The 27,172-nt window shown below is 42.1% G+C and overlaps 1 protein-coding gene across 8 annotated transcripts; it reads right to left on the bottom strand.

The window, feature by feature from the left end:
* Nucleotides 1-438: 438 nt before the first annotated feature.
* Nucleotides 439-25,499, bottom strand: slc25a47b (solute carrier family 25 member 47b). 8 transcript variants are annotated; one of them, XM_041215064.1, is made up of 6 exons: nucleotides 25,392-25,499; nucleotides 7,887-7,930; nucleotides 7,731-7,802; nucleotides 6,150-6,332; nucleotides 4,297-4,607; nucleotides 439-728 (listed from the first exon to the last, which is right to left on the bottom strand). In XM_041215064.1, the coding sequence occupies exons 1-6, from the start codon at nucleotides 25,480-25,482 to the stop codon at nucleotides 608-610; spliced, it is 822 nt and encodes a 273-aa protein (XP_041070998.1). In that variant the 5' UTR covers nucleotides 25,483-25,499; the 3' UTR covers nucleotides 439-607. The 8 variants fall into 8 exon arrangements, with proteins under 8 accessions (XP_041070998.1, XP_041070996.1, XP_041071001.1 ...); XM_041215062.1 differs by having other exon boundaries at nucleotides 4,325-4,607; XM_041215067.1 differs by lacking the exon at nucleotides 25,392-25,499 and adding an exon at nucleotides 24,970-25,076 and having other exon boundaries at nucleotides 4,325-4,607.
* Nucleotides 25,500-27,172: the final 1,673 nt, after the last annotated feature.

Genomic DNA, 27,172 nt, shown 5'->3' with positions numbered 1-27,172 from the left:
CTGCAGTAAGAGGAAAAGTATCATCACCTTTCATTCAGGTCCCCATCAAGACCATGTCAATATGATAGTCTACAATAAGCTCATGGGTGGCAAGGATTTTATTGGCAAGTGAATGTACATTGCAGGGGGTGGAGGAGATGTGGAGACGACAGTAGTAATCAATCCTCTGGCAGAGTCCACAGGGCCATATTGAAACAGTTGTGGCTGGTGCCCAGACTTTCACATGCAGACAAGACAGTAACGGGTACTTGTGGATGGATGCCACAGGAATCACTGCTGATAAATATAACATTCAAAATAACAAGGTGCCATTTCTCGAAATATCAAAATTAATTTCAAAGATTATTTGTGAAATAAAATTAATTTTCTATTCATTTTAAAATAATTTTTTAAACCAGCAAGTTTTATAAATATAAAGCTTTCAGGGGCTCTTGAACTTCATTAATCTTTTAAGTTTATTTTTCTAAGGAATGCCAGCACAGTTTCATAAATTACAAATGTCAGTCCATTAACAGGAAATGCACGGACACAGTTCAAGCTCAAACCCTTGAAGAAAACTCTTGTTCCCTCCTGTCTGAAACTTTCACGAATACAATTCAGTACACCACTATATCTCTGCTGTCCCATGCCATCCATCTGCATTCGGGATTTCATGACATCCATTGGAGTTGCCAATGTCCAGTAAGTCATGCCAGCACATCCACCAGCCAACAACATGGCTGTCCAATCTGATGAGGAAGAAAAAGTTTTTAAACTCAAAATATCTTCAACATATAAAACTGTTTCTCCATATTTTTGTTACCACATTTAACACAAATATATGTTTGCAAACATTCTGAAAGACCACAACAACAATCTACATTTGTATAGTGCTTTTAACATAGAAAGCCATTGCAAAGGATTTCACAGAAATATAATCAGACAAAAATAGATGTAAAGCTAAAAAAAAAAGATGAGGGTTAGTCAAAGAGATGGATTTTAAGGAGAGTTTTAAAGTAAGATGAATGGTTTATGGTATGGTAACCAATGTGGGGCAATGAGAAAGGAAATACATAAGAGACCAGAGTTGAACAAAAGGAAACTTTTTTGTGGGGGAATAGCAAGGCTGGAAGTTGTTACAGGAGGAAGTCACGAGGAGATATTCAATACAAGGGTGAAGGTTTTAAATTGAAGTAATTAGAAGCCAATGCAGATCAGCAAGGACAGGACTGATGGGTGACTTGGTGTGGTGCAAGGTACAAGCAGGAGAATTTTGTCAGCTGAAGCTTACAGAACATGCAGTTTGGGAGGCCAGCCAGGAGAGCAGTGGATAATCCAACCTGGAGGTGAAAAATTCGTGGATGAGTGTTTCAGTTGTAGATGGGTCAAGGCAGGCCTGAGGTGGACAATGTTATGATTGTGTAAGTAGGCAGTCCTCAGGATGGAGAGTATATGGGACTGGAAGTTCAGCTTTGCCGTGGGTCTAATTCAACCCCATGATCAGAGGAGATAAATTCAGGCATATAGATACAGAGTTTGTGGTAAGGACTAAAGATGATAACTTCAGTCTTCCCAATGTTTTACTGGAAGAAATTGTGGATCATGCAAGACTCCATGCCTGATGAGAGGTCTGACAACACAGATACAATACAGCAGTTAAGAGAGATGCTGGAAAAGGTTGATCTTGGCATCTTCAGTACCCATGTGGAGGCTGACCCCATGTTTTCAGTTGATTTCACCAAGGGACCGCCTGTAGCTGAGAAGAGGAGAAAAACAAAGATACCTCCTTGGAATCCATGGATTATGGCATCATTTCAATTTTGTAAGATGAAAACCTGATTGAAAAGATTCAGACATGGAGTTGGAGTAAGATAGGCATAATTTGGGAGGTGATGATACACTCAAGATTTTGGAAAGGAAAGAAGATTGGAAATGGATGCCACCAGACCTGTTGAGTATTTCCAGCATTTTCTGTTTTAATTGAGATTTCCAGCATCCACAGTATTTTGCTTTTGTTTGCCCAGATAGTGCTCGATGTGGTCCAGCCAGATCCAATAATGTGACGGCCAAAGTCTTGGACTTGAGGGAGCAAAGCTGGGAGTCATACCAGGGGAGAAACTAGAATGGGAAGAGAGTAAAGGTTTGAGTGGGACCAAGGGAAACAAAGGTGGGAATGAGGGATTAGTAGAGCTGCAGAAGCATTGTGGGGAATGGAAAGTCAGCAAAAGGCAATCGGAAGTTTGAAAGGACAGTTGTAAGTGACTTGAGTGAAGTGTGTTTTTTGAGGTAAATGAAGAAGGAAGTGGAGTTGGAAAGGGGAAGGGGCGCTTGGATGGAGAAATGTAAAAAATTAGTTGGAGATGGCCATCAAAACTTTGGGAGTAGAAAGGCCATGAGAGATTGCAAGATGAAGAGGGCAATATGACTTTTGAATAAGTGTTTTTATTTCATCAGTTGATTAATATCTTGTAAGTTTATGGTAAGCATCAGCCACTAAATTTTAGATTATTTCTTAATAGACTTGTAGTAACAGTTATCAGAAGCAATTCTCATTTTGGATTTATTCGACAGTATGGAGAGGACCAACAGCCAATTGGACAGATGTAAAATTTTATCAAGGATGGTTTCAATTCATGTGCCCATCAGATGAAATTATCCATATATTCAGAAGCTGATATCAGCGATATCGGACCTCACGTTAATCTGAATGATAGCACCAAAACTCCTTCATCACTTCCCTGGCAATGTTGGTCCACCTTATCGACTCAAGTCCTAGAGTGGGACTTGAACCCACAATTTTCTGGCTTAAGAGGCAAATGAGCCAAGACTGAGCCATGATAACACCAATAAATCCCATTATTGTCACTTTTTAAAATGAATATGTATTTTGGGAGAATATAGGGTTAATTTGTAACCAACTGCCATCCCGCAACTTACATGCAAAATATTATTATACTTCCAATTTGAAATTCAAATTGCTAGCAATAAGCTTTGGCAATACAAGGTGAAAGGGAGAAAACCGTAAGCTTTTGAAACAAAATACTACAAAGTAAACAACTTTACATTTTTTTGCTCAATAATTTAGACATCGATTTTCTCTAAACAGGCCAGGTATTTGAAACACAGCACCTATTTAGATGCATATTTTCACAATTTCACTAGCAATGGCATATTAGTAAAGATATGGGGTTCCTTGTCATATTATAGTGAACCTATTGGCCCAATACTAATGAGGAGGCTGGAGGTTACAAAGCAAGGTGGGGTGCAGCTCTGTAATCAGTATACCCAAAAGAATAGGTGTCCCTCCAGTCATTCTGAAATTAAAACAGCAGACCCAATTACCATTTTTCAACTCAATTTCCTGCCACAGCCAACCAGATTGAGGGGTTAGCTGGCTGGCAGGCAGGCTGAGAGGCTGTTGGCACCAGGCCACAGCCAGGAACTGGAGAGGAGGACGACAGAGATCGAGGTGGTGGGGGAGCGGTGGGTTGCTCGGGTGGAGAGGAGAACATCTGGTAGGGCTCAGGCAGATTGGGGAGGAGATCATGTGGAACTGGCAGAGGATATGGAGTTGCTGAAAGGAGATTGTAACTCTTTCAAGTACAAACCCGTTTCCATCTGTTTCAGATGAAGTTACATTGTTTCACAGTTTGCTATTGTGAGATTTGAACTCTTGATCTTGGAGTTACAAGCCCAGTACCATAACCACTTGGCTATTTAGGCTGTGGAGCACATCAAATTGCAGGGAAGATCAACAGGTCTGATTAGAGGGCTGAAGGAAAGCATTTCTGTCCTCCCAACCTACAAGCAGTGCTGAAAAAGCATTTATCTGTACCATGTAGTAGGCATTACCTCCCTGTAACTGCCAAATTTCCCCAGCAAACTCAGCTGGCCCACAATAAAGTTGAAATGGAGTAAAAAAAAAGAGCCACACAACCTCATTAAAATATTTAAATTAGTGTCCTGCCTCCTGCCAGTGGGTTGCTTGCCCATGCCGCTTCTGTTAAAATTGTAAGAGGCAGGGGTTAAGTTATTTCCCACCAATCCAACCCACTGCTTTTTGGGGATTAAAGTTCCCCTCATTGTGTCTGTCACCATTTACCTGCAAATGGTGTAATATTGGGATGAACAATAAATACTGGGCTTGCCAACATCTATAATCCTACGAATTAGTTTAAAAATAACATAGGCATGACACACAGCGGTTAGATAATAAAAAAAACGATAGGATAGAAACAGAAAAATTACTCCAGAACAAGACGACACAATCATAAAATTAGAGCTAAGCCATTTAGTAAAATTATCTGTTGAACTGACCTTGAAATGGTTCCAAATTTGTAAATACCTGGCTTATGTTGTCCTTGTGGAGTTAGCCATTCAGTGAAAATAGAGTATACCAAAAAATATAATCCAAAGCATGGGATGTCTCTTAACCACAGTGCAGTAATACCTCTGTACAATCCCAAAACTCCTTCCTCTTTTATTACTGTTATTAGGCAGTGGATTGAGCCTCTGTATTTGGGCTTTGATAAAAGGTCACGAGATAGAGGACCTTGGTAAGACTGATGAGGATGTGTCTGATTCTGTTGTCTTATTTTGATTAGGTCAATAGGAGCAAACACCATAGCCTGAAAAAAAATTTAAAATATTTTTAATGACAATACAAAAGATTTAGGTTTGGATTTTAAAAATTCTGGCCCTTCGAGGACGTTATGGAGACACTAGGATAAAGCCAGGCTGGGGACAAAATTCACAACATTTAAAAAACATTTTTCAAAATCAATTTACAAATATATCATTTATTGGAGAACCATCTATGACTTTAATGACGTAAGCACTGGACTTTGTGTGCTATGGATTGATCAGTTCATATTTTGAAGTTTAAAAAAAAATATTCATTCATGGGATGTGGGCTTCACTGGCTGGGCCAGCATTGATTGCCCATCCCTAATTGCCCTCAAGAAGGTGGCAGTGAACTGCCTTCTTGAACTGCTGCCGTCCATGTGGTGTAGGTTCACCCACAAAGCTGTTAGGGAGGGAGTATCAGGATTTTGACCCAGTGACAGTGAAGGAATGGCAATATAGTTCCAAGTCAGGATGGTGAGTGGCTGGGAGGGGACCTTCCAGGCGGTGGTGTTCCCATGTGTCTGCTGCCTTTGTCCTTCTAGATGGTAGCTGTCGTGGGTTTGGGAGATGTTCCATAAAATCTCTTAATTTGCAGAGAATTATCCAATTTACAAAACCATATAATAAATAGTCTTCCTGTAAAATTACAATGTTAAACATATTAGCAAACAATACCACAGTTAAATGTGACATTTCCCTCTGTTAGCTGGTCTCTTTTACCGTCCACCCAAAATAAAACAAAACTTCTGGAGTGCACTTAGCACAGATACAATCATAGAACTTAATGGGGCATAGGTGTCAGGAATGGTTGGCTTGCAAGGTGGAAGAAAGAAAGATTTTCTATTTGTACAGCACACTTCATAATCCTCATGGTTGCCCAAAGAGTTTCACAGTCACCTCAGTTTAATGTCTCATCTGATAAACAGAATCTCTGACAATGCAGCACTTCCTCAATACTGCATTTAGAGTCAGTCTAGATTGTGTTTGGGTTCGGCCGTGGACCTTGAACCCGAAAGCTTTTGACTCAAGAGGTGAGAATACCACCTTTGAGCCAAAGTTGCTATACACAAGCTTGCAACTATTTACAGGCATACACAAAATTGTGAAGTCACATGTTGATTTATTAACAGTTTATATCAGTAATCAGAAAGCCTTTTACATAAAATAATATGGAGAACTTTTGGTAATCTGTAGATCCAATTTAGTAGTGGCAGCACATACATTCAAACTGCATTCTTACGAGAAAAGATAAAAGGTGTACTGCAACTAAACTCGATTATCCAGTCATCCAAAATTTAATTACCTAGGATACTTTAGATCACCTGATTCAAGACAAAAATTTAGAAATCACATCATATTTTGTCAAAAGTTCTAAGTTTCATAAGTCAGTGGAATCACCCTCCTCTACCACCCTACCCCCTCAAATTCATGCATTAGGTACAGAATTAACCAAATACAATCTAATTAACTTAGCCTGAAAACCAAAGCATTATAAAACAATATCCTGAGCTTGTATGTCAATTATCATATAACAACTTACTTACCTCAGCAGTCCCTGCAGAGCAGCCTGCGATGAAAACATCAAGTCTGGCTGGTTTCACCTCTGAGCTACTTTGCCGCAAATGACTTAAAAAATTGAGGCAATTTCTGTACGTGCCAAAGCAAACTGAACCACATACAGACACTGACAGAACAGGCAATGCCATTCCTTTATAAAATCCATATACCTGAGTAAAAGATACAACAAATCTCATCATTTCGCAACTCTGATATTACAATTGAAGAAATAAATAACTGGATTACAATTTCCAAGATCTAAAATTTGTCTAATTTCAAGTTGTATTTATAATTAACAGTAATTCAGTTTTTTTTTGCAGAACACAAAATCCTACATCTGAGACTTATGACAACCACTCTTCCCCATATAATTTTAATTTGGAGTTAAGATTTGAATGAATGTTATCCTTGGCTTCTGAACGGAACACTAAAATTCAGTCTGTAGCTCTAAAGAGTCATACGGACTTGAAACATTAACTCTGTTTCTCTCTCCACAGATGCTGGCAGACCTGCAGAGGTTTTTCCAGCATTTTCTGTTTTTATACTAAAATGTAGTCATTAGATACATAAAGTGATCAAAAAAAACTAATGCAATGTTAGCCTTTATAACTAGAGGGTTAGATTATAAATGAGAGGAAGTTTTGATACAGTTGTACAAAGCACTGGTTAGATCACATCTGGAGTTCCGTGTACAGTTCTGGCCACTGAAACTTAGAAAGGATATATTGGCCTTGGAAGGGGTGCAACACAAATTCACCAGAATATTACCATGTGGATAAGTTACAAAACCTTGGCTTGTATTCCCTGAAATATAGTGTGTTATGGGGTGATTGGGCTGAGGTTTTTAGGATTTAGAATGCCATTGATATGAGTAGATAGAAATATTTTTCATAGCTGAAGGAGTCAAGGGCAAGGGGACATAACATTAAAATCAGAGCCACGCCATTAGGTAGATAGATTAGGAAACATTTCTTTGTGCAAAGGGTAGTAGAATGGTGGAACTCTCTCCTACAGTAGGTATATCAGTTAATCATTATAAACCTGATCAACAGACTTTTACTAGCCAAGAGTACTAAGGGATATAGTGCCAGACAGGTGGAGGGAGTTATGATTTCATTGAATGTCTGCACAGACTGAATGACCTACTCCTGTTCCCTTGTTCACATATTTAACTTGAAAAACATCTTTTTGCCAAATTATAAAAATTATTTCAAACCTTACTGCATAGTACCTGGCCTTCTAGTTGAGCAGATAAATTTATATTGGTTGAGGTTGCAACATGATATTTCAGCACTAGACATTGGAAATGATGCAATGAAGGTTGGCCCAAATTGAAGGCCATGCAGTTTATAATGAATTTAAAACAGATAAATGGATTTTGAAGGATGAGTTTGCAATAATACTTCATAACTAGAAAACTGTAGTGTTCAGCTTCTGGCAATTATTCAAGTTAAACACAGTAACATCCAAGAAAACCATACTAAATGAATAAAGAAAAAGAGGTTTCTAAAATAAGCACACTCTGTTTCAACAAAGTTGTACATTAATTGACAAAAACTCAGATTTACCTTTTCTCTCTGATATGTTGATTGAATACAGTGCCAAACACCACTGTACATGTGCTGTGTCTGAATTCTCACCTAGTGAGACAACAGGTATTAACTACAATATCATGGGTATAAACATGGACAATTTCTGTCAACAGCTCAAATAAATACACTAACCTTGATTGTATCCAAAGGATATCCCACAGCAGTAGCAAGTCCACCTGTGGTGGCAATGTAGATTTCACACCAGTGGATATAAAACATAATTTTAATTGCAAACATTACATGATAGGAAATCTTCAACATACCTACATAAAATTTCTAAAATATCTATCTTACTGCAGTCTGTAAACTTCAAAAAATTTAAGTGCTGTACGTGTGTTGACTCAGTCACGTTCTTTATTTTGCCCTATATTCTGCTCCTCTTCATGGCTTTCTTCAGAGCAAGGGGCAGTTGCAACATAAAGCTCCCTCTATTCAGCTTCAACCAGCCCAGTTCACATTCTGCTCTTTCACCTCCAGAAACTAGATTTCAGTTATGATAAAATATTATTCTCCCGGGTGTTAAGCAAAGTGGCATTAATCAGTCTTACTCATTTCTAATGAGATGGAAGTACACAGTGGAAAACCGTCGGAATTGCACACTGATCCCAGCGAGTGATGGTTGGTTTGCTACACAGTTTAACATTGATTGAGACAGAGAAGACAGCCACACGCAATTAGGGGATCCGCTACATACAAGATTTATAATAAGCTACCAACTTTACCTGTAAATGAATCAACAGTGATTTTGGACTTGAATTCTAATTTCATGAAAAACCTTTCCATCGCTTTCTGCACTGTAAGCAATGCAATATACCTTTCTGTTTTCTGCCTCGACTTCATATGTCTCGTCGTATCATACCACAGTTGCACCAAAGGTTTAGTAGTATCCCAGCTAGCTATACTAACCCAATAGGTGTCGCACTCCAGTGGCTGACACTGCAGTACCCAATTATCAGCTTGAGTCAGAGCCATTGACATTTTCCAGTTACCACAATGTAACTATAAAAAGGAAGGGGTCATTACTCTGGATCTAGTCACTCTAAAAGGTGTGTATGGGAGTATTTAGTGTAAGAATTAAGATGGAAAAATGTATTAATCTCAAACACAATGATATTCCTGACATGAATGAACACAAAAATTCACCAAAAACATTTTAATTTCTCAAAGTGGAAGTTTTAACAAATTTGTCCTGGTTTAAATCAGCTAAAGCATTAAGAGTATTTGTAAGCTATTTTAATACAGCTATCATATGCTATCTTATAAAATAATATTTACAAAATAGTTGAAATAACAAATTTTGTTTTGTTTTGATCTGCATAGAATGTTTCTATTTCATGCAGTAGATGGAGAGAAAGCAGTGAATTTTTAAAGCGGCTGTTATGTACATTTTAATAAGACAGATTGTAACAGAAACAACTTCTTTTAACTGTTGTGGGGTCCTTTGTCTACTTACCAATCGAGGGCATTCACATTAATAAACTTTTTTTTATGACAAGTAAAATGCATAGGTTTCAGAAGCAAAAATCCGAGTTACTGGTTCAGAGACAAAAGGAAAACAGAATTACATGGAAAAACTCAGCAGGTCTGGCAGCATCGGCGGAGAAGAGAAGAGTTGACGTTTCGAGTCCTCATGACCCTTCGACAGAACTTGAGTTCGAGTCCAAGAAAGAGTTGAAATATAAGCTGGTTTAAGGTGTGTGTGTGGGGGGGCAGAGAGAGAGAGAGAGAGAGAGAGAGAGGTGGAGTGGGGTGTGGTTGTAGGGACAAACAAGCAGTGATAGAAGCAGATCACTGCTTGTTTGTCCCTACAACCACACCCCCACTCCACCTCTCTCTCTCTCCGACCCCCACACACACACCTTAAACCAGCTTATATTTCAACTCTTTCTTGGACTCGAACTCAAGTTCTGTCGTAGGGTCATGAGGACTCGAAACGTCAACTCTTTTCTTCTCCGCCGATGCTGCCAGACCTGCTGAGTTTTTCCAGGTAATTCTGTTTTTGTTTTTGTTTTGGATTTCCAGCATCCGCAGTTTTTTTGTTTTTATCAGAGACAAAAGGCGTTATTTCAACCCCCAAGAACAGGCAAGTTTAGCTTGGGTGGAATTAAATTTGAAAGATTTCAAACCTGACCCCAGCCAGCCATATCTGGTTTTAATGGAGATAGAGAATGGGCTTGGCGACCAACCCGCTCTTAGGAAGCAGGACATTCAGTAAAAGCTATGCAGGAGGCTGTAACTTGTCACCTTCAATCCACTGTCATCATAAGCTTGAGGCTCAACAGCGCCTAGGGTTGGTATGCTCACTTCAACTTCTATAGTTCCAACAAAAATCACTTTTGATTTTTACCCCTCTTGTTGCCATCAATACAGGAATGAGCGCCTAAATGTTGGTAAGAAAATTAAAATGGGACGGACGTTCTCTCTGCTGCACATGAAGACATTCTTGGTGTAGGTGGCTCTCCCGGGCCTCGTTACTGGATTTCTGCCTGCCACCCCTTGTATTTTGAACCCTGCTAGATGCACTGCTTCAACCAGAGTCATCTCCCCACTTCATATAAATGTCCCAGGAATCCAGATAGGAACCAGCAGATAAAAGTCCAGTGATGTCACAGTTATGACGAAGGATCATAATTCATGAGTTTTCAGGCTTTTCATTCACTGGAAACTATTGATCCTGGTTTCCAAATGCTGCAATTGCAAGATAAATAATACATATTTTCCTTGTACCTACCTCAACTGGTTTGTTGACTTCCCTCAATGGGTGACGCCTACACCCCACTTATAGCCAAGAAAAGATAGGGAACTCAACACAAGAGATATCAAGCCTGCAGATTATTCAGCTACTTTACCAGTACAATTAATTTGCTGAAGTTATTTTAGAATATGTCATAACGTGCAATTTCTATATTTCATAGTACTAGGCAACACCAGCCAAACTATTTCCAATACATAGAGAGCCTAGAAGATAAACACTCCTTGTGGGTTAATGATGCACACAAGTACTATACACAGGGGTAAATATTATGTTCTTCATTGTTCAGCAAATTGTATTGATTTTCTTTATTTCTGCACCTTTTAAAAAAAATTCTCAAAAAGACTCAATGATAAAATTATCAAAAGAATGTAGAAAATTATCTGTAACATATTGGGCAGAATTTCCCGTTTGTCGGGTGGGCGGGCCTGACCCAATCGCAGGCAGGCACAGAGCCAATCGCCACTAGCGATCGGTGCCATACCACCATTTTACATGGGCAGGCCAATTAAGGCCCGCCCAGCGTGACATCCGCCAGGAAGCGCTATGCGCTCCCTGTGCAGATGGGGGAGGAATCCCTAAAATCGAGAATGCACTCTTTCGTGCATGCGCGCTAAAGAGCGCATTCATCTCCCTAAAGCTAAGTGCAGCTTCAGGGAGATTGGCTGGACTTTTAAAAATATTAATAGAAAAAAAAAATTCCCTTACATGTCCCCTCATGTGACAATGTCATATGAGTTGGGACATGTTCATAATTTACAGAACAACTTTATTACAATTTTTAAAACCCTAATGAAACCTCATCCCACCGTTGGATGAGATTTCATGTTTTTTTTCTAGTTGCTGCTGGGGCTCTTGGCCGACCCGCCAACCTTAAGGTTGGACAGGCAGATCCTTTAATTGGTTAAGTGATCCTGTCAATGGCCTCAATTGGCCATTGACAGGTCGATGGGCCCGCAGCTGAAAATTTAAATGGAGCGGGGTGATGTTGGGGCTTCCGCATGACATCATCCCACATCAGTTTACGAGTCGGCGAGCAGGTCCCGCCCCCTGCTCGCTGACGGTAAAATTCTGCCCATTGTGTCCTTTGTTATGAAATGATGCATAAATGTTTGTAAAAGCAACCATGAAAGGAAGGTGCACACAAATTACAAACTTTTACTTAACAATAGCCACAGCACTTATTCTGCATCCTTCGCTATTTCAGGAATTAAAGGTATTTGTAAAGTAATACAGATCCCTTAAGGAAAAAAATCATCTGAACTATAGAGAGACAGGAAATATTAGTAATGAAACCAAAATGAAAAAGGCTAGAAAAATGAAACAATGCCAAAAAGAATTTTGCCCTCAGCGTGCCACTTAAAGGTGTCTGTGCTGAAATTAATTTTGAGGTTAAAAATCAGTATAAAAACAGAAACAATATTACTATTTATATAATGAGATCACTTGCATAAAATATCAAGTTCCATCTCAATTAAACTTACAAGGAATCATTCTAATTACTTACCTAGCACATAATGTGACTGAATACACAGAGAAGCTGTGGGATGCAAACAATGTGCTTGTGGCTTTGGTATGAGTTACCAGCAAACCACGTATGGGATGCAAATCCTGGCTTTCCAGGTTACAGTCTACCAGGTTGTCAGATTTTTAGATAAAAGCAAAAAACTTCTGTTGAAGGGTCATTCGGACTTGAAACGTTAACTGTGCTCCTATCCGCAGATGCTGCCAGACCTGCTGAGTTTTTCCAAGTATTTTTAGTTTTTTTGGTCAGATTTTTGTATTTTTTGTCTTGCTAGTACATTATTTTAGATGCTATGTATTAATTATGAGGGCTGCTTTCCTTTGTGTAACTAACAGCATCTTCTAGAAGTTAAGATGGGGAGTCTCCAGGAGTGTGTTCACATTTGTAAAAAGTGCCCAGAAGTTTATTGAAACCAATAGTCTTAGGAAGGGATCACAATTAATTAATGCCAATTGTCCCATCTTAGCTGATCCACCCAAAATGATCCTAAAATCCTCCCACTACATAACCAATTATTTCTTAATGGTTTCAGGGGTTTTGCTTCTATGAGTCCAGGATCCATTCCATGCACTGATTACTCTGCAAAGAAGAACTTCCTGACATCAGTTCTAGATTTAATTTGTACTAGTTTAAGCCAACTACTAATTTGAAACAATGTCCTTTGTCCTACTCTTTCAATTCTAAAGGAATTTAAACTTAAGGTAATTGTCCAGATTTGCATTTTCATTCTCTCAAGACAGCTGCTTTCAAAGCTTAAAAGCTCCGTTCTTTCCTCATATCTCACATCCAGCATCAGGGATCAAACACTAATGTACAAGGCTGAATTTGTCTCTCCTCAAATGCCTTTCCACATTGTCTAGCTGGGTGGGATTGCTTTCACCTGGTTCCATTCATAACTATCCAGTCGTGCCAGAGAATCACCTGCAATGGCTTCTCTTAACATTCCTGCACCATCACCTCTGGATCCCCCAAAGATCTATTCCCGACCCCTTCTTATTTCCCATCTACTTGCTGCCCCTTGGCAACATTATCCAAAAACAGTGTCCACTTCTTGTATGCCGATGACACTCAGCTCTACCTTACCACCACAGTCTCTAAATTGTCAGATGGTTTGCCCAACAGCCAGTAGTTTGAATGAGCAAAAATTTCCTTCAGCTAAATATTGGGAAGACCAAAGCTTTCGGACACCACTGTAATCTCCGCTCCCTAGCTACTGACCTCCATCTCTCTTCCTGGCAACAGTCTGAGACTGAACCAGACTGTTTGCAACCTTGGTGCCAAATTTGACCCAGAGATGAACTTCCAACCACATATCCATGCCAACACGAAGACTGCCTATTTCCATCTCTATAACATCACCTGATTCTGCCTCTGCCTCAGCTCATCCGCTGCTAAAACTTCATCCATGCCAATGTTACTTCCCGGTTTGACCATTTAACACATTCCGGCTGGCCTATCACATTCTATCCTCTGTAAACTACAGGTCATCCAAAGGTCTGCTGCCCATGTTCTTATTCGCACCAAATCCTGTTCACACATCACCCTGGTGTTTGCTGACCTACATTAACTTCCGGTCATGCAGTGCCTTGATTTTAAAATGTTCATCCTTTGTGCTCAAGTCACTCCATGGCTTTGCTTGTCCCTATCTCTGTAATCACCCTCAGCCCCACAACCCACCTAATACAAGAGCTCATCTAACTCTGGCCCCTTGAGCATCACAATTTTAATTGCTCCATCATGGTGGCCACATCTTCAGTTGACTAGGCCCCAAGCTCCGGAATTCCCTTCCTAAATGTTTCCACCTTGCTACCTCTGTTTCTTCCTTTAAGATGCTCCTTAAAACCTATCACTTCAATCCGGCTTGTGGCTACCTGCCCTAATTTCACCTTCTATGATTCAATGTCAAACATTTTTTTATAAAGCTCCTGTGAAGCACCTTGGGACATTTCATTATGTTGAAGGTGTTATATAAATACAAGTTGCTGTTGGTTTCAAATCATCCATGACCTCACTCTTCCCCTATCTCTGTAACATCCTCCAGCCTTACAACTTCCAAGATGACTGCGCTCCTCCAATTCTGGCCTTTTTAACATCCCCAATTTTAATTGCCCCATCTTTGGTGGCCATACCTAAGCTCTGGAATTACTTCCCTAAACCTCTCGTCCTCTCTCCTAAGAAAGGAAATAGGAGGAGTAGGCTACTCAGCCCCTCAAGCATGCTCTGCCATTTAATAAAAGCATGGCTGATTCTCTACCTTAGCTACACCTTCCTGCAGTATCCTTACACTTCTTGATTCCCCTAATATCCAAAAATGTGTTGATCTCTGTCTTAAATATACCCAACAACTGAACATACACAGGTCTCTAGGGTATAGAATTCCAAAGAAATCTCTCATCACAGTTCTAAATGGCCAACCCATTCTTTTGGGACTAACACCACTGCCTCTAAACTCCACAGTCAGGGAAAACAAACAGCATCTACACTGTCAAGCCCCATAAGAATTTTATAATTTTCAATGAGATCACCTCTGATTCTTTTGAACTCTATGGAATATAAGCCTACTCTACTCAATTTCTCCTCACAGGGCAATCTCCTCATCCCAGCAATCAGTTTAGTAAGACACTATGTAAAATGCACTTCCTTGACCAAGCTTTTGGTCATTTGCCATATATCTCCCTATGTGGTTTAGTGTCCAATTTTATTTGATAATTCTCTTTTTAATTACATTAAAGGTGCTATAAAAATACAAGTTGTTGTCAGTGACCAGATCTGGGCATTGTACTCAGTGTGGTAAGAAGCAAAGCACCAAACAGTTTGGGCATGACTCCCTCAGTCTTATACTCTACTGTACTCAACCTTCACTTCCTACATACAATACTTCACAATTGTCTGCATTAAATTTCATCTCTCATTGTTCTGCCTACTTGAATTTTGCCCTTCCTATTCTATAATTTCTGAGCTGCCTCCTGCAATTCCACTGCTTTTTCTCATTTAATATCTTCCACAAAACTTTTGTGAAGCGGATCCATAAAAATCAGAAAAAACTAATTTACATAATGCCTATTGGCCTTTTTCAAAAGTTCTCCTTTCTTAGGTAGTCCCTTGGATTCGGGGATAACTTGCTTCTATTTTGGTTCGATGAGTTCTGATATGGCTGAGGTGCCCAATGTGCAATCTGCAGACTCCGCCACATGTGGGGCAGGCGTTGCTTGGGGCATCAGTTGCATGAGTCATTTGGCGGTTTTTGCACTCTTTCCGCCACCTTGACTTGACCTCTGAATGTTCCTGACCAAATCACTCTGTGTTTGGTGTCTTCCCAAATGAACTTTCTTCCATTTTGGTAGGTGACCATGAATCAGTGGCTGTGAATCTTTGGAATTGTCAATCCCAGAGGGTTGTGGATGTTACATCATTTAATATATTTGAGAGAGATTTTTGGTCTCTCAGGGAATCAAAAGGTATGGGAAGTGGACAGAAAGAAGAGGAGCCATGATCGTATTGAACGGCACAGGAGGTCTGAGGGCTCATATGGTCTACTCCTGCTCTTATTTCTTGTGTTCTCATGTAAGTCAACAAGAGTGCTGAGAGTTGGGTGAATATGGGAGTTAGGTGAAGAGGGGAAGGAGGTGCTTCTTTGCTTTTTCTAACTTTTTCATCTTGTAGGGATCGGTTCTTACTTTACTTCAGGAGAAGAAGTTAGCTGTTTGGTCAGTATCTGGTAATTGGTTAAGCTCTATTCTATTCCTAAGGTTTGAAATAGCATACAAATTGGTGGTACGGTTAATAAAATATGTAAAAAAAGGAAAATAATTGAATAAAATAATGTAGTAGTTGATTAAAACACATTAAGATGGCAGGACAGGTGACATGTCAAGGCTGCAGCATGTGGGTACTCCTGGATGCCAGTGTGATCCAAGGCAAACACATCTACAGTAAGTGTTTGTGGCTCGTGGAGCTTCGGCTCAGTCATTGGGCTGGAGGCTGAGCTGCAGACACCATGATGCATCAGGGAGGGGGAATGTTACCTAGACACCTTGTTCCAGGAGGAAGCTACACCCCTTAGGACAGGGTCTTCTAATTTGGTCAGTGGTTAGGGACAGGAGGGTATGACTGCGAGTGAGGCAGGTAGGGGGACCTAGAGGGCAGGAGTGCAGAAGCCTCAGCCTTTGCAATTGTCCAATAGGCCTGAAGTTCTTTCAGCTCATTTGGGGCTGCAGCATAGATGAGCCGACTGGCCATAGCACCGTGGTACAGGAAGCCATTCAAGTGGGGGCAGCACAAAGGAATATGGTGGTAGTATAGTGAGGGGAAATTTTCACTGTTCTCTGTAGCAAAGATTGAGAGTCCAGAAGACTGAGTTGCCTGCCCAGTGCCAGAGTTTGGGATATCTGCATCTCTGGATTGTTACCTGAGCAACATGCAAATTGGCATAGGGCAAATAAGATTAGAGAAATGAATGTGTGGCTCAAAGACTGGTGTGGTAGAAGTTGGTTTCAGTTTGTAGGGCACTGGCACCAGTACTGGGAAAAGTGGGGGCTGTACCGTCAGGACAGTCTACACCTGAACCGTGCTGGGACAGATGTTTTAGTGAGCCGCATAACTAGGAAAATAGAGAAGATTTTAAACTAAATAGTGGGGGCAAGGAAACACATTTGGGAAGATGTGGTAAATCAAAGGGTAGAGACAAGGCAAGAGAGAAAGGTACTAATATGGGAAATGATAAACAGACAGTGACAGGAAGGGATAAAGAGTATAAATCTAAGGGTAAACTGGCAGATAAGGTTAGAGGTTCCAAAAATAATAAAAAGTAGAAAACTAAAGACTCTGTATCTGAATGCATGTAGCATTTAAAACAAAACAGATGAACTGATAGCTCAAATAGAAATAAATAAGTATTATCTGATAGCAATTACAGAAACGTGGGGTGGAATTCTCCATCCGGGGCTAACTTCTGTGGCAGGGGCAGGAACAGGAAGTGTTTCCCACTGAGCAGACCAACAGGAAATCCCGTGGTATCCTGCAGCTCCGGTGTAATTAATTATGCAGCCAGGGGTTTCCTGACATCACCCTGCCATCATATCCAGGCGCCATGTTTAAAAGGCGACCAGATATCCTCACTGTCAATATAAACTACAGATATATCTGGAAGAGGAGGTGAAGGTGCAGCACTGAAGTTCAGTGACGCCTCTTGGACCATGCTGCGGTCCGGAGGAACGTACTGTACCCAGCTGATGGGACGGGAAGGTTAAGCAGGGAAATGAACCCTGCATGGGCGCAGGTGGCCAATGCTGTAAGTGTCCAGGCTGTCCAGAGCAGGTCAACAATACAATGCCACAAAAGGATAAATGACCTCATTCGCTCCGCCAGGGTAAGTAAAGCTTCAGCTGCTCACACTAACCACGACACCAGTGAAAGTCAGGATACATGGGCCTCAGTGGCAACAGCATGATCATGCCTCAGAGCCCTACTGCAATGTATCCACTCTGCAGTGGAGTAACCACTGTGCTTTCTTTACCCTTCCACATACAGACATCACTGTATGGAAGGGCAGGGTTGGGGAGGGGGTTTAGAATAAGCTTAGGTGCAAAGGCACCAGCAACGTCCGCAAATCATATTCCTGCCTGACCCTTCTCTTTGCACGTGGATGGGCTCAGCACTCTGGAGGGAGCTGGCCCACAACCCTCCTGGACAACTTGAAGTGCAGTGATGCCATGCCATACAACAGTGGGCTATCTTATGAGCGGAAGTATGAGAATTGAAGGTCAAATTGCAATGTACAAATGGATGCAACATACAAGTAACAAACTCAACTTTTCTGTTATCTTTGAGCAGGAGTAGATGAGGCACAACTGTCGAGAACAGGAGAAGACGGGGAGGGGGCGCCCACATCTGAGACCTCTCACAGAATTCGGAGAGGGTAGTTCAGCTGGCAGGTGTGGAGCAGGACTGGGAACTTGGCAATGGGGAGCTGGACTTAGGCGTCCATGCAGGAAGGATCCATCCAGAAACCTGAGGGTCAAATGTGCCTCCATGCTGGAAGCAGCTCAGGCTCTCTCCTCTTTCAGTTATAGATGCCACCAGAAAGAGGTCAAGGCCCGAGGATGAGGACTCCCTACCAGGTCTCAGTAAAACTCCTAACCCAGAGAGGAACCAGGAGAGAGAACAAGAGGAGAGATGAGCATTCATAGAGGCATCACAGCAGACACCTGCATCCTCCACCAGCCCAGGGTTACACACCTCAGTGGGCATTAGTTCTAGCTTAGAAAGGGTCTCAATCTGGTTGCCACCTATAGATGTGATTCCACAGCAGGAGGAGGCAGCGTCACCCAAGCTTACTAACACTGCTGGGGAATACGCATCTGTGAGGTCCAAATTTGATTACAGGACTCTGGAATTGGCCTTTCAACTAAAGGTGGAGAGTCAGCAAGAGGCAGAGGGAGCATCAGGCAGAGGTGTTAGAGGCCCTCAACAGGATGGCACGCGAGTATGTCCATCTGTTGGCTGATGAGGTGGTGCCAACCTGTGCGTACATCAAGGTCTCTATGGGGAGGTTGGCGGACTCCATGGAGATCTCGTTCAGCAGATCCTAATGGAGATGTGTGCAGACCTGCACTCCATAGCAGTAGTTACGGGGGAGCTGTTGCAGTTGGCAGACGAGAGGGGGACAGGGCACCTCGACAGGTGCCCATCCCCGTCAAGGATTCAGGTTAGGTCCTTCGGGCATGCAAAGGAAGGAGGAGCGGCAGCTGGACACTCTTGGGTCATCCACTCAGGCATCTCAGAGGTTGTCCTGATCTTCCAAATCCCCTTTGCCTATGACCTCTTCAACCTCGTTCTGTCAGCCCAGAAAGAGCAGCTGGCCCACAGGAGAACAGCCAAAGAAAGCCGTGGCCCTCCAGCCCTCCGCTCTCTAGAGGACAGCTGCCAAAGTCATCAAAGGCAACAGGGCAAAGTAATCAGCAGGCTGCCTCCACCCCTGTTGCAGATGCCAGGGGAACATCTAGAAGAAGGCCATGGAAAATAAAGACATTCTGATCACAACTGGTTGCATGGGTGAACAAATGATTGTCACAATTATAACTTTCACTGCAATAATGTCTCCTGTCTTTTTGCAGCGTGGCTCTTAAATCTTCGCGAATGATCCCCCCAGCACCACTCCTGCGCATACCCAACCTCCTGAGTGACTCTACAGGGAGAAGAGTATGCAGCAGGCCCTGTGAGCCATATGAGCCACTCTCCTGCGCAAGTGGAGCCTTCACCCAAAGTCTCATGTGTTCCAGACCCTTAGCATTGTCAATACTCCCTGCTAGCATTCTCTTTCAGTTGTGCAGTTGAGATCACCCAGTAACCCAAACCCCACGCAACATATCAGACCTCCAACATGAGGCTCTGCTTAATTTCAACCAGACCATCATGGTGGTTGTGAAATTCTTCCTGCACTCTGGCACCATTTCCCCTCCCCCAGTCACACACGCTCTTTCCTCTATTACCACTGACCTCCCTGGTGTTACATTCGAACTCCCTACCATTACCCTACAAACCACTCCCTTTTCCTTTAATAATGTCCAGGTAAGCAAATACATTCCCTCCCTCCCTAAGAATCACACCCCCATATACATTGACCTGCCTGCCCTCCTCCTACCCACCCCCAAGACCGTTTTTACCTATGGAACACCAACGACCCTCACCTCTTCACGCAACACCCATCACACCCTCATCCTCTGGTTGGCTCCCCACCAGCTCCCTCTGGCCCCTGTAACTCTGACCGTTCCCTTGTACGATGCCTACCCTCAGTTTGCTCCCCAGGAGTCAACAGTCGACTCCAATGAACTCCCCACCCCATCTGAGCCCCTTCACACTTGGACATACCCGCCCCCACCCCTATACACTTGGACATACCCAGTCACTCTCCACACCCCCGCAACCCCCCCAAACAGATGGACATATCCCTCCCCCACACATCTGGACATACGTCCCTACCTACCTACCGCCTCCCCACATCCCCACCCCCCCCCACCCCTCCAACCACCCCGCCACCTGAACATACGTCCCTCTCCACCGCACCCCTCCCACACCTGGACAAATATCCCTTTCACCGCCCCCCCACATCTGGACATATGTCCCTCCACTGCCTCCTTGCACCTGGATATGGCCCTCTCTGCACTACCCCCCCACCCCCTCACCTTTATATATACCCACAAACTTGGACATACCTCCCTCCCTCTTCACACCTCAACATAGTCTTCCCAGCCCCCCAACAGTCCCTCGTTCCCCCAGCATACATACTGCTGCTCAAAGATCTGATCCCATGGTGAAGTCCCTGGAAGAAGGTCTGACCTCATGGCAAAGTCCCCGGAAAAGGTCCGAAGAAACAACGAGGTTGCTGTATGGAGAACTCCCACCTTTTGGGAAGTGCTTCGCGGAGGACCCAAATGGATGAAGCTCCACGCACCCTGTGCTCCAGGGTACAGAGGCCTCCATCTTCTCGTCTGACTTCTGTGAGTTGACAAAAGCCCTTTAGGTAAGTCCCAACTTTTGCACACCACATTGGTCTAGACATATTCTGGACCGGTGAGTTTTCCTGCTGGCGTTGCGGAGAATCAGGCATGGGCCTTCATCTGCATCCCAATAACGGGATGCAAATCGGTTTCACACCGGCCTCAGGCAGGTAACACAATCCACCATGGCAGGCAGTAGTGGAAGATCCCACCTTCATTTCACGCCAGTGTGAAACTGATTTTTTGGACCTCCCACCGAATTCTCCTCCCCACCTATCACTGAACCTGCCTATGGGCTTGGGAGAATTCCACCCATGGTTGCAGGCTGACATAGATTGAGATGTGAATATTGAAGGGCACATGACATCTAAGAAGGATAGGAAACTAGGAAAAGGTGGAGGGGTGACTCTGTTAATAAATGATGGTAACACTGTAGAGTGGGATGACCTAAGTTCAGGAAACCAAGACGTAGAAGCAGTTTGGGTAGATATGAGAAATGATAAAGGCAAAAAATCACTTATGGAGTGGTTTATAGGCCCCTTATCAGTACCCACATGGTAGGATGGAATGTAAAGGAAGAAATAACAGGTGCTTGTCAGAAAGGTACGGTGACAAGCATGGGGGGTTTTAATCTACATATAGACTGGAAAAATGGGCAAAGGTACCGTAGATGAGGAGTTCATAGAATGTTTTCGGGATAGTTTCTTAGAGCAGCAGGTTCTGGAGCCAACCAGAGAGCAGGCTGTACTAGAACTGGTATTCTGCAATGAGATAGGATTAATTAATAACCTCATAATGAAGGAGCCCCTGGTTAGCAGCAATTATAATATGATTGAATTTTACATTCATTTTGAGGGAGAGAAGAGTGAATCCAAGATTAGTACATTATTTTCAACTTAAATAAGGTCAATTATGACGGCATGAAAGCACAGCTAGCTAAAGTAAATTAGGTTAAGGGACAGGTCAATAGAGATGCAGTGGCAGACATTTAAAGGGATATTTCAGAATACACAGAATGAATACATTGCAACGAGAAAAAAAAATTCCAAGGAGAGGACTCACCATTTGTGGTTAACTAAAAAACTTAAAGATAGTATCAAACTTAAAGAAAAAGCATATAATTGTGCAAGGATGGGTGGCAGGTCAGAAGATTGGACAGAAAAGAAAAAAACAGCAAACAATGACCAAAAGATTAATAAGGAGGGAAAAATTACAGTACGAGAGAAAGCTAGCTAGAAATACAAAGACAGATAGTAAGCGTTTCCATAGATATTTAAAAAAGAGAGTTAGCAAAGTGAGTGTTGGCCCTATAGAAAGTGAGTCTGGGGAATTAATAATGAAAATAAGGTGATGGCAGATTAATTGAACAGGTATTTTGCATCGGTCTTCACTCTAGAGGATACAAGTAACATCCCAGAAATAGCGGTAAATCAGGAGATGGAAGGCAGGGAGAAACTCAGATACAATCACCAGGGAAGTGGTACCAAGCAAATTGTTGGAGCTGCAGGCTGACAAGTCCTTGGTCCTGATGGACTTCATCCTAGGGTCTTAAAACAAGTGACTAGTGAGATAGTTGATGCATTGAGTTTTAATTTTCCAAAATTCCCTAAATCAGATTGGAAAATAGTGAACGTAATTCCTTTATTCAAAAAGGGAGATAGAAGGCAGGAAACTAAATTGTTGTTGACATCTTTTGATGATCTGCTTGTTTGTCCCTACAACCACACCAACCCTCTCCACTTCTCTCTCTCTCTGCCCCCCCCCCCCCCCCCCCCCCCCCCCCCCACACACACACACACCTTAAACCAGCTTATATTTCAACTCTGTCTTGGACTCGAACTCAAGTTCTGTCGAAGGGTCATGAGGACTCGAAACGTCAACTCTTTTCTTCTCCGCCGATGCTGCCAGACCTGCTGAGTTTTTCCAGGTAATTCTGTTTTTGTTTAGGAAACTAAAGGCCAGTTAGCTTAATATCTGTCATAGGGAAAATGTTAGAAGCTATTATTAAAGACATTATAAAAGGGCACTTCGATAAATTCAAAGTAATTAGCCAGAGTCAACATGGCCTTATGAGAGGGAAATCATGTTTAACTAATTTAATGGAGTTCATCAAAGTAGTAACATGTGCTTTGGATAAAGGGGAACTGGTGGATGTACCGTTCCTGGATTTCCAGAAGGCATTTGATAAGGTTCCACATTGAAGGTTATTGTGGAAAATAAAAGCTCATGGTGCATGGTGCTAGCTAACAGGAAACAGAGAGTAGACTTAAATGGGTCATTTTCTGGCTGGCAAGATGTAATGAGTGCTGTGCCACAGGGATCAGTGCAGGGGCCTCAACTTTTTACAATTTATATAAATGACTTGGGTGAAGGAACTGAAGATATGGTTGCTAAATTTGCTGATGACACAAAGATAGGTAGGAAAGTAAGTTGTGAAGAGGACATAAGGACGCTACAAAAGGGACCTGGATAGGTTAAGTGAGTGGGCAAAGATCTGACAAATTGAGTATAATGTGGGAAAATGTGAAATTGTGCATTTTGGCAAGAAAAATAAAAAAGCATATTATCTAAATGGTGAGACATTGCAGAGCGCCGAGATATAGGGGGATCTGGGTGCCCTAGTGCAGGTACAAGTAATTAGGAAAGCTAATAGAAAGTTGTGTATCCCGACAGAAATTGAATACAAAAGTAGAGGGGTAATGCTTCAGTAATGTAGGGCATTAGCGAGGTCACATCTGGAGTACTATGTGCAGTATTGGTCTCCTTATTTAAAGGAGGATGTAAATGCATTGGGAGCAGTTCAAAGAAGGTTTACTAGACTAATACCTGGAATGGGAGAGTTGCCTTATGAGGAAAATTGGACAGGCTAGGCTTGTATCTGCTGGGGTTTAGAAGAGTAAGAGATGACTTGATTGAAATATAAAAGATCCTAAGGGGTCTTCTCAAGGTGGATGTGGAGAGGATGTTTCCTCTTGTGGGGGAATCTCGAACTAGGGGGTCACTTTAAAAATAAGGGGATGTCCATTTAAGACCGAAATGAGGACAATTTTTTTCTCAGAGGGTAATTGGTCTTTGGAGCTCTCTTCCACTAAAAGGTGGTGAAAGCAGAGTCTTTGAACATTTTTATGGCAGAGGTGGATAGATTCTTGACAAGCAAGGGAGTGAAAGATTATCGGAGATAGGCAAGAATGTGGAGTTGAGGTTACAATCAGTGCAATCATGATCGTATTGACTGGCAGAGCAGGCTCGAGGGATCAAATGGCCTATTCCTGTGCCTAACTCATATGTATGTTAAGTCAATTATGCTAATTAGCAGCAATGATAGTCTCAGTACTGATCCTAGAGTACCTTTCTTAAAGCTTCCTCCCACACTGACACGATTCCTTTTAAGTACCCCATTTTATGACGATACTCAAAGATTTATACTGAAACCCCATAGCTTTGAGCTTAATAAATAATCTTCCAAGTAGAACTTTGTGAAATCCATTCTACACAACAGATTTGAACGCCTCTCCTGGGAAGGAGGGCATAATAAATAAAACATAGTTTGTACAAACTAAGAATCAATGTCACTTAGAAAAATTGTTTAAACTGCCCCTGAAGTGTGACAACATTTGCAAACTACAAGGCTGAATCCTGTCCCACAGCTCCCCACTATGACCTTCTAATTTCAATCGTTTCTGAATAAATCCAAATCTAATCACAAGTAAATAAGTCCAACACGCTTGTTCCATTCAGCTTTTAAAATTAATAGCTTCTTCATTAACATAATATTTAACTATTTTAATAACCTTCAAGTTAATTTACCAAAAATGCAAGTAAGCTAAAATAACTAGAAAAAAATCTAAACTAAAAAAAAATTTCCGCTTGTATGTCAATTTAAAACTTTCTATGTTACCTTAAAATAACAACTGCATGTGTAGAATAAAGTGAATACTTCTCTCACTTTGAAACACTAAAGATTGCCATTTCTTACCTGCAACCCACCCTGCTAAGAAGTCAAGTAAATGCATTTTGTGCCAAATGTCACCTCCTTCTCCACAGCACTAGTGGGGTGATAGTCTTTAAAGTCTATAGCTGTCACACAAAGGCCTAAGATGAGACCTTAAGGGAACAGGGACAGTCTGATCAACTTCAGTTATGTAACACAACCTGTGCAGCATGGCAAGCCCTGCAACAGAATCTGATCCCGCACAGTATGCTAGCGGAAAAAGCCAAGTGACGGCGTAAACAACATATAATACCCGACTGTAGTCGGAAATAGCCGAGAGGGGGAGGGAATAACCCATCAACAGCGGAAACACCCGAATTCAAGCAGAACTAATCCGGTGTGGACGGAAACACCCGACTAGCAGCGGAAATAATCGAGCGGGGGCGGAAATGACCAAGGGTCTACGGAAATACCCGACTAACAGCGGAAATAATCGAATGCGGACTAACCCTCGGTCGGGAATAGGGCAGCAAGATTGTCAGTTGCATTCGAAGCACCGTTTTCTTTTTCGATGCGGAGATGGATTGGTAATAAACCCTAATTGTTAAACCTAACAACTATTAATCGGCGGCGACATCATAAAGGCCAAATATCCACCGAAAAATAGAAAATTTGTTGTTGGAGAGTTCCCCCGCAAACAGCGGACTGGGCATGGCCTAACTACAACAGGCCCCATCCCTAGACCCCTACCCCTGCTCCATCGAATCCTAGCCCCGCCCCCAGGCCCCTCCATCCTGCTGATCCTGGCCCCGCCCAGAGTACCTTAAATCTCGCTCCCTCGGATCCTGGCCCCGCCTTCAGGACCCCAGGCTCCCCTCCCCCATCCCCCTCCGCTGCTCCCACAGACCCTGGCCCCGCCCCAATATCATACCCCGATCGCTGACACTTCGGCCCCGCTCTAAACGTCCCTGGCTTCGGTTTTCGTTTCGGTGAAACTGCATTTGTCGCCCGTTTTTACACATGCATATTCCTTAAAAAGTTTGGCTCTTGAATAAAACAGCTCCAGATAGTTTAATCACTTTGGAAGTCACGTCACTTTTTCTGACGCCGTGGCCGCTCCTTGTGGACCAGTATAAATATACTGCGGATGCTGGAAATCTAGAACAAAAACACCCGGAGAAACTCAGCAGCGGACCTTGTGGACCAGTGTCTGTTTTACATTGACACCGCCCGCCAAGCCTGGCCCTTATTCTAATGACATTGATGGCAGTTGTGGACTTCCGAAATTATCACTTATTTCCCCGGATTTCAGTCTGGCTTCTGTTCTGCGGGAAACAGGGAGAGCGCTGTAGTGGGGAAAAGTCTCTTACACGGCTGCTCTGTTTAGCAGATATTCTTTGATCAGCAAATGTCCCAATAGAAACAATAGTCACAACTACTCAGCCAAGAGTCAGCCACAATAGACACCCAGTCAGGTAGTTACAGTACAGGCTGCAGTATAGTCTGCAGTTTGGATGGGATTTGCCTGCAGTGCGGTTTGATGTATGACTGCGGCAGGGTAGGGCTGCAATTTATCCTGAAATACGGCTAAGGTGGGATAAGGTTAAAGTCTAAGTCTGATGCAATGAACAAGTATGTAGTTAGGCAAATTTTGTACAGATTATATGGGATATCTATTAAATTCATTTCATTTACCATTAACAGCAATGTTAATGTTGCTGTGTAATACATACGATTTATGAATGAGATTTTTTGAACTTGGGCAGAACAACTTTTTGTTAACAATTGTTACCTGTTTATTGACTAAAATTTGTTTTAATCTTGCCAAATTTTATATCCGTTATTTATCTGCATCATAGGGCAAGTAATTTGACTTAAACCCAGTTTTGTTGTATTCATTTTATTGTACAAATCTTTTCTAAAATTGTTGCTAAAATGGATTTTGGTGTGTAGGAGCAGATACCGTAACGTTTTTGAATCAGTTATCCAAATGAAATGAAACAATGTATTTGATTTGGATAATCACAAAATATGGCTTTTAAATCGAATAACTGCGTGGGCCTTATTTATCTGATGAAATTATACTCAATTGTATCATTTACCTTGTAATGGTGCATCTAATTGGATAAACAAAAGCTGTTAAAATCTAAACTAAATAAATCTGCAACCAATCGGCCTTGCGTTTAAAGGCAGCAATTGCTGTTATAGACATTAAGTGTTTAATCCCTAATATTAGCAAGTCTTCAAGAAGCAGCCATAATTTCGGGTCATAAATTGTCTTCATAAGAATGGCTTGATGCAGTTTCTTGTCTGTGTTCTCCACTTTTACACAGTACTGTTATCACATTCTCCACATATTTATTTTGTTATATGCCCCATGAAATCACCTCTCCCACCAGGCTTCTGTTGAGATGTATTTTGCTTTCTGTGGGCCCCCATTTATTCAATTTTTAGCTATGAAATGAGCTCCTTGGGGTCTTACATGGTGGGAAATGTGCATGTGTCTGTCCCAGCGCAAAGGGGAGTAGCTGGGATAGGAGGCCTGATCCACAGCTGAACTTCACCACTTCCCCTACCTCAGCCTGACAGAGGAACGATGCGTAAAATGACTGTGTGCTTCACCAAGGAGGCTGGAATGGAGCTCGCCCACAACCAGTACCTCAAACTAGGGCATCAAGCCTTTGGTTAGCAAGGCCAATGTGCCCCTCAACA

This window comes from Carcharodon carcharias, chromosome 20 (genome assembly GCF_017639515.1).
Source record: "Carcharodon carcharias isolate sCarCar2 chromosome 20, sCarCar2.pri, whole genome shotgun sequence".
Taxonomy (NCBI): domain Eukaryota; kingdom Metazoa; phylum Chordata; class Chondrichthyes; order Lamniformes; family Lamnidae; genus Carcharodon; species Carcharodon carcharias.
The sequence above is the reverse complement of the archived record's forward strand: the minus strand, read 5'-3'. Positions and strand labels throughout refer to the sequence as shown.

What these genes read in the sequence shown, in the direction of transcription:
- slc25a47b (XM_041215062.1), bottom strand. Translation starts at nt 25,482, where the DNA reads ATGTGTAAAAACGGGCGACAAATGCAGTTTCACCGAAACGAAAACCGA. An exon ending in CAACATATCAGAGAGAAAAG is followed by an intron (nt 6,333 to 7,730) that starts GTAAATCTGAGT and finishes TCTTTTACTCAG; the next exon opens with GTATATGGATTTTATAAAGG. An exon ending in GCTCTGCAGGGACTGCTGAG is followed by an intron (nt 4,608 to 6,149) that starts GTAAGTAAGTTG and finishes ATTTTTTTTCAG; the next exon opens with GCTATGGTGTTTGCTCCTAT.